This window comes from Telmatherina bonti (assembly GCF_933228915.1).
Source record: "Telmatherina bonti genome assembly, chromosome: 9".
Lineage (NCBI taxonomy): Eukaryota > Metazoa > Chordata > Actinopteri > Atheriniformes > Telmatherinidae > Telmatherina > Telmatherina bonti.
The window spans coordinates 11,529,089-11,537,408 of NC_136627.1; the positions used below are offsets into that span (position 1 = coordinate 11,529,089).

At 39.1% G+C, this 8,320-nt stretch overlaps 1 protein-coding gene across 1 annotated transcript in view; it reads right to left on the reverse strand.

Moving 5' to 3' along the window:
- Positions 1 to 3,569: 3,569 nt before the first annotated feature.
- gjd1b (gap junction protein delta 1b) overlaps positions 3,570 to 8,320 on the reverse strand; it is a gene marked incomplete at both ends in the record, with an annotated part of 19,798 nt that continues 15,047 nt past the window's right edge. The window contains one exon of the mRNA XM_079246265.1: positions 3,570 to 4,419. Within this exon, the coding sequence (XP_079102391.1) occupies positions 3,570 to 4,419 (850 nt within the window). The remainder of the gene's footprint in view (positions 4,420 to 8,320) is intronic.

An 8,320-nucleotide genomic window follows, 5' to 3' on the forward strand; every position in this document is an offset into this window, starting at 1 on the left:
TTAATTTCACATTAAGAAATATAAAAGCAGTCTATGAAGAGTAGTGGACTGTGGGAAGAACTGGGGCCTGCTGTCATGGTGAAAGTGGAGAAAGTGACTGATCACCACTGGAGGCTTTAGTCACTAATGAACCCTGGATAACTGTAAACCAATGAAAAGCCGGACAAGTTTATGGCCGATCATGTCCTCACGCTGTGTGTGTTTGTGTTTCTGACCTGAATGACACCAGACATGACCACAGAATCCAAGAGTACAAGCTGAACTCAAACTGCTCCTACATTCAGATTTTTTTTTTTTATCAAAGAGAGTGCATGTTGTACATGTGTATTTGTGCCATTCAGTAAAAATAGTCCTCAAACCAGCACTGACCTGTACTCTGTGGAGATTAGCTAGGCCCTGATGCTACAATGCATCACTTCAGCACGAGCTGCATATAGTACAGGACATTGGTTTGGCTTTTAAGCTCAAGGTCACCATTTTAATCTTTCACGAGAAGCAGAGTAAGTAATGGTTAGGTCGACCTCTATTATTAGACATTCTGGCATGCCTTGTCTGCAAAGCTAAACTTCCTATTGCATGCGGAGGACTGTAGTTATCCTATTCAGTCCCATAAACATCCTCAGAGGAGACTAAATGTGGAGATAATCACCGGTAAGAATCAAAGAGATTATAAGAGTGGGAGTGAATGGAGAAATATACATGAGGTATTTCTGCAACTGCATTAGCTCTTATAACAGTTAAGACCTACTGTCCTTTTAGCTGCATTGTGTTGTTGTTCCACATTGTGCTGTGTTGTAGTAAGCACATTAGCCTTTTTAAATCTCCCATTTTTTTTAATACAAAGACGATCTTTGAATTTTGGTCACAGATTCATATTTGGATGTATTATAATTTCGCTCAAGTATAAGGACCTCTGATTTGGTATTCTATTTAAAAATATTAGTGCAAACCAAATTTAAGAAGTCTTTGTGAAAAATTTTCTAATCTGTCAACCAAAGAAATATTTTCGGATGCAAGACTGTGATATCTTGTATAATAGGAGGAAGGCAGAAATATGCCATTTAACATTTGTTTCATAAAACAATCCAGATTTTCTTAAACTTAACCAATCAAATTTAGTCTTGTGTTTTATTCCTCCACCACTCCTCCAGTCTCCCATTGCAGAATTTGTTATTAAATGTCTTCACCCTGCAAGATGCAAGCATAGATTATATGTATCTAATGGGTTAAAATGAGATGCCAAGGTGTCCTGCCCAGTCATCTGTAAATAATGACTTGGGAGAGAGATTGTGTTGTGCTTCTGTTTGCTTATCCCATTCCCTTACACCTCGTCCCCACAGAGTCCCTGACAGGACACAGGAAATTCATTTTTGTGTAGCTCTACATGAGTTTTAAAGTGAACCACAAATAGTCTGCCAAGCTGTCGTTATATCTGGTTTGTCAGGCTAACAATGTGTTAGCTTCCTTGTTTAAATAATGAATTAGTGCATATCTGTGCATGTCCGGAAACACAGCCTTTTTCCCAACACGAGTTCCGACAGTCTGCCACTCTTCGACTCTTCCGCATTAATCAAGGTGCAACACTGTTGTCTTTTTTTCTGTTTCTTTCATGTCATTCTCTTGCTTTTCACTTGCATGCATGCTTAAATCCAGTCAGGAACGAAATGCAAATTGAAAGCCACTGAGATTCAAAAACACAACAGTCCCAAGAGAGTAACTACTCATCAGTTACACAGCTTGATCATTCGAGAAACATTGCGTTGTGTAAACATGCCTTTATCGAATGGCTCACAAGCCTTAAGTGCCTGAAGGTGTGCAGCTGATTTTGAAGAACACCAAGGCTTAGAGTAGCAAACACATATAGCACTGATGTTGCTTAACAGCTGCAATGCCATGCATTTAAATGCATTTATTTAATATCACTTTAGTTTTCTTCAAAAACTTGCAAGTAAAATAAAAAAAAAAAATCAGCTGCACATCCTCAAAGCATTTCAAAATAAAGCTCACAAACCTGTCCCTTCCCGCCCCCAAACGTGTCATTAATCAATTAGTGAGAAATGCTTTACATTAAACAAAAAAAAAAAAAAAAAAAGACAGACATTTTATACATTAAAAAAAACAAAAACAAAAAAAAAAACCAATAACATGATTTACCGACCATCTCACCCCCCCAAAGATAAATAAATCTGTTTGGATATATTCTAAGTGGATAAATAATATTACCATGATATATTCTATGTAACTGTTTAACAATAATTAAATATCTCAAGGATGGCACCATCGCTTTCTCAAAAGAAAAAGAATCATAACTTATAGTGATACATTTTATAAAATTTGTTTAAAGTTATAATAAAGTGATGTGGTCCTCCTTCCATGTAAGTTCTGACTCGCCTGTGCTCCTCTCGTTCTGTTTCTTCTTTATCTCTTAGAACACCAAACAAGCTTGAAGGAGAGAAGCTTGGTTTGTGCTTTTGGAGAGACTGACACGAACAAGCTGTCTTTCCATTTGTTCACCAAGATCTCTCCAAAGTTTACCCAGCAGGAGAACAGCAGGGGCCATTACTGTCATTCAAGGCCCCCTGCCTCCCATCTGTGCAGCTGCCAACCTTGGAGCTGAGAGAGTGGGAGATGGAGAAGAAGGAAGGAAAAAAAAGTGTTTATGGTAGCTACTCTCTGTGTTTGTGTTGAAATCATCTTTTGCCAAGAGACAAAGAATAACATCATCAGTCTTTCTCACTTGGTTTGGCTTGTGTCGATGTTCCGGCAGAAGTGAGACACAATGTTCAGAGGCAGCTCTTTCTCTTTTTAGCTTCAGTTTACCTCAAAAGCTCCAGTGTGGAGAGCTGGAAGAGGAAAAACATTTCCTCTCTTCCCTTAGCCCCTTGTTTCATATGTTTCCCCAGAGCCACGTCTCCCTCTTACTCTCCCTTGGCTCCCAAACATGCCTTCATCCTCTAGAGTCTGGCACGACTCTGACAGTTCTTTCCGTTTCTCTTTTAATGATGTTGCTGCTCATCCTCCCTGTCCCATCCCTTATCCTGCGCCCCTCTTTTTTTCTGAAGCTGATACAGTCCAGATGAAAAGCACCAATGGGTTGCATCAAACACCACAGTCATCTTCCGATATCCCCAGAGAACACAAAGCAGCGTCTCCTACATTCTCTTCTCTCTTCCGCTATCACATAGTCCTTCCCTCTCCAGTCCCATGAGGAATGCGATTCTTCCCATTACATGGGGCAGAGAAGGTAATTAGTTAAAAAAGACAAAGAAGTATAAAATGGCAGGAATTTGTCCCCATGAGATCACTCTGTTAATTATGTTCTTTTCACAGAACAAAACTTTTTTGTCCTGGAATAAGGTCTGTCTTCTTCTTTTTCTTCCCTCTCTCAGTTCTCAAAGCTGCAGGGCTAGAGTTTCAAGTTTCTCACATTCTGTTTTTCTTCCATCATTACAGAAGGAATGTTGTCTTTTACTGACCTCCATGCAATACAAAATTAAAATCTTTACTACTTCGCTCTGTCTTGCACATTTGTCCCACTCCTCCTTTAGTTTCTGTCTTCGTCATCCTTGTCAAACGTAAGCTGATTCGCTGGACTGAGTGCGTCCCAGGTTGGGCGGCTGGGACAGATGTGCCATGTCCTTCTTCCTGATTTCACAAATAGACTTCCTGCGGGCCTGGACGCCCCTGATGGCTGCCTTGATCTTGCGCCAGCCAAGATGGTTGAGCTCAGCCAGATTGAGCACGACACAGATGCCACTCACTGCGAACATGAACACCAGGAAAACCGTTTTTTCTGTTGGGCGAGACACATAACACTCCACTTCTTTGAGACATGGATAGCGGTCGCACTCGAAAATGCCAGGCACACTGAAGCCGTACAGGAAGTATTGGCCTGCCAAAAAGCCGATCTCAAGTGCATTGCGGAAGACCACCTGAATGATGTAAAAGCGGGAGATCCCTTCTTGCCTGCGCACCTTGGAGCTCTTCCCATGGGTGAGGCCTCTTGGGGCATTTGGGATCTCCTTAACTTCCAAGCAGTCTGGTTCTTCCTTCCCTCCTCCACTATCACCGCCATGTTGAACTAGAATGCCATTTATGTTTCTGAGCTTTCGTGCTCCATCCCTTCCACCATAATCCTTCTCCATTATTGGATATAGAAAAGAGTAGCGTCGGTCTCTCTGCTTAGCTGATTGGTGGACAGAGTAGGTGATAAAGCAGAGGCTAGGTGTGCATACCAGTATAATCTGGAAAACCCAGTAACGGATATGGGAAATCGGAAAGGCTTTGTCATAGCAGGCCTGGTTGCAGCCCGGCTGCAGAGTGTTACATATGAACATAGTCTGCTCATCTTCATACACTGTCTCTCCAACGATGGCCACGATCAGGATACGAAAGATGACCACTACTGTCAGCAAGATCCTAGAAGAGAAACAGATAGACAAAGGAGGTTAGTGCAGTCCCAGAGAGACAGTGAGTAACTGTGAGAGAAATAATGAGTTGTCATAAGATGTTCTTTTCAGCAGTGGTTCTACAGATGTGCTGCATATAAGAAGTAATGTGACAATGCAGGATAGGCAATTTGTGAGATGGGTATGAGATAAATGTGAATGTAGCTATGCTCCACGTCAGCTCTGCAGAAATCAAAGATGTGGCAATGAGACAGTGCCTTGAAGTGCACTATCTCTGACTCCTGCTAGGTACTGACTACAAAATGTTAATCTGCAATAGACTCTTGGGGATAAAAAAAAAAACATCACTTCTCTCAGTCAATATCTTCTGACCCCAAATGCAGATAAATAATTATCATTTGTTGGGATCAAACAGTTACAGGGCTGTAAATGTTGTGTTTTAGTGCACTTTGGTAAGTCAGAAAAAAGTTTAGATAAACAATGAAGAAGAGAACCTCTTAACCAGAGCACTCCATGAAATTATAATGTCATGGCCTGAAGAATGCACTTGCTGCAACACTAGTATGCTTTTTTTTTATCATTCCATTTAGGACATGTTGGATTAAATAACAACATTTTAACTTAATGGAGTGCCTTTTTAGAGATTTTTTTTTTCCTTTTTTTTCCTCTTAACTTTTCTAGGAAATTGAAACTGTACAATACCATCATGAAATTTTTTTTGTTGCTGTTGTCATCTGGGAACATGTTGGTGGATGAAGAAAAATGGATATCAAATATAAGCTACTTAAAAACACCAACCTAAATTTTTAAAGAACAAATTAGGACAATTCAGAATGTTCTCTGGTTGTACAATTAGCTAAAATTGGCTTTTTTCCGCTAACAAATTTAAGTATCCAACCATCTTAATCATCCTTAAAGCAAAATATATAAAGTTATTGGTTTTCATCAAGCTAATAATTTCTAGGAACTTTCCCTTTGAGTATAAAATTCATTGCTAAGTTTGAGTTTAATTGGAAATTAAAGTTAAAACACATTTATTGGTTTAAATTTGTTAATTAATCCTAACAAACAAGCAAGCTAACAAGCTAGCATGAACTTTTCCAGGAAACTAATTGTATTTCAGCTAGCTTAATGCTAACTAGGTTTTTATTAAGTTAAGATATTCTCAACTAGCTAATGAAGAAGCTAACATTTAATTTGAGTACACTAACTTTTTTTCAAGCTAGCTAACTACTAAAAACAATTGCTACTTAAATATTTCTCAGCTAAGAAGCTAATATTTGATACTAATTATTGTTTTCAAGCTAGCTTATTAAAGGCACTTTATCCCCACTCTGATAGTCTTACTACTGGCAGGTGTGATGATACAATACAGTGAAATTAGGTCCCATACTGTAAATAATACAAGTGTGTTTCTGACATGCTAGCATTTAGATGATTTTTTTTACTGCCTTTATATGACAGATAAAACTACCATAATGGGAATTGTCTCTAAGGAGGAATGAAGTTAAACTACAGGACTGAGCTTTTTTTTTTTTTAACTTTACATGAGAAGTAAAATAATTATCAGGGAAATAAAAAAAAAATCTGATAAAGCAGACTGAGAGAAGAGATTCGAAACTGATAACACAACATCATAGCAGGAATCTTAAGGATAAACTTTGAACACTTATCAGAAGGAGGTGAAGGGCAAAGTCACAGGGATGACAGAAGAGGGAAAAACCAATTAGGGAGAGGGACATTGTGTCACTGCAAAGTCCCTGTTTCAGCTGATAAGAAGCAGAGAAGAGGAGTGCTCCAAATCTCATTTATCAGCAAGAGTAAACACTCCAGGAGAACAGTTATTAGTGCTGGAGCACTCCTCATAACTCTTAGCCTGTTACCTGTTTTCCATCTAAGAAAGTGTGTGTTGTGAAATGCTTACAGTTAAAAAGAGGCGATGACATCTGTGTTTAATTTTAGCACTTTCTGCTTCATTAAATTCAGTTGACATGGCAACCCCTTTACAGAGTCATTTATCTGAATCTTCTTAAATGAATCCTGTAACAAACAACATGCAAGCAAAGCCTGACTTCTTGTTTGTTGTATTTATACACAATATACACTCATCCCTAAAGCCCATAGCAACAGGTGAGACTGAAGTGAGTCTTGTTTTCGGATTAGGTGCTATTAGGTGCTATTTCAGTGTGGGGAGTGCTGAGACAAAGAGATTATGGTTGCTAAAATGATTCAGTTCAGCTCTGCCTGTGTGCATTGTAATGTGTGTCTATCCAAGCATATGCTTACATGTGCTGACTTGGCATATCTGCGTGTGCGTGCTTCCATGATGTTAGACACATGCTGTAGATGGACTGCAGTTTTATTTTCCTCCCTTTCTGCTGTTCACTTTCCCGCAGACATCTCTCTCTTTGTTCTTTTCTTACTTTATTCATCGCTCATTCATTTTGCAAGATCTTAGACCGAGCAAGCACTTTAGATAGCAGGTTTTTTGCAATAGTGGGAGTGTGTTGGCTGTCTCACACAATAACTAAGTCAGGAGTAAGGCTGCAGACTGCAAACGGACTTACTATTACTGTTAACCTAATGATTGATCATCCCTTTGCAGCTCATTCCCTCAGATAAGTTCGGACTGAGCTGTGCAGAAGATCCTCTTTTTACTAATCACCACTGTTCTTATTCATTATGTTCCCTGACATGACAGTATAATGAATTGCAGTGATTTCTTTATGTGAACCCAGAGCACATAACATTAAACAGCCCATAAAGATTATATTTCTTGTAGATTTGTGTGCCGCTTTCTGCATAATGACCAGTAGATGTAGGCATAAGAAGTTCTCATGGAAACTCCATGTATTTTCTCTTTCAAACCACATAAGTTTTATATGTTGTGATATACCAGAAATTTTTTTTTTATTACCAAAAGTCATTGTGATCTAATCTAGTTTAAAATGTACAAGATTTACCTATATATTTGAACTGACTGCATATGTGCCAACCTTGAGGGTCAAGTAGTTTACTCTTTATTTGGCAAAGACCTGGCATGCAACTTTAACAAGGCATCAAATGTTTGCAGAAAATCTGATATATACATACATACATGAATACATACAATCTTTCTATTCCCTCCAGAAATAACAGTAACATTGTAGGAGCCTGTAGTTGTAAATATCTTGATTATTACACACAATGTTCAGTAATTCAGTCATTTTCTTTACCTGCTTTATCCTGTTCAACCCAAAGCAACTTTAAAGCCGAGAGAAATTCAGTTCCATTTTCTAAACATGTTTCATTCAATCTTAGACAATCCCTGGACTTTGGTTGCTAGTCTGCCTGCCAGAGATATGTGAACCTCTAAGTTTAGGGGTTAATTTAAAGGTTAAAAGTGGTTAGGAGTTTTTATTTAGTGCTCGTGCTGACACTGTTGGGACTGGACAGTGGATAGAGGGGGGAGACCTCCACTACTGCGCCTTAGACACTGCACGCCAGATAATCATTAGATGGCATTTGGCTGTGTGAAGGGTAATCCACCAATCGCACAGTGGCTTTGCCAGACTTGTGCGGCACAGATGTGGAGCCGAAGGGCAGAGTTAATCCTTTCCAGAGAACGACGGTGTGCGGTTCACATGTAACCCTCATCAAAACAGCAGATCACCAGTGGTGGCTTCCAAAAATGAAAAACTAAATGAAAAAAAAAAACAAAAAAAAAAACTTGTCATTGCCAGTCTGCCCACCTGTGATCAACCAGGCTGGGGAGGGGTGAAAAAACAGAGGAGGGAGAAAAGAATAAATGCAAAAATAAAATGAAAAAATAAAAATGCTTTTGCCCTTGTTGTGACTCCATTAAGGAGCTTAGTGAGCAGAGAATTCACAATACCAGAGTGAGAGTACATTGCAAAAATGTGCGCACGTGC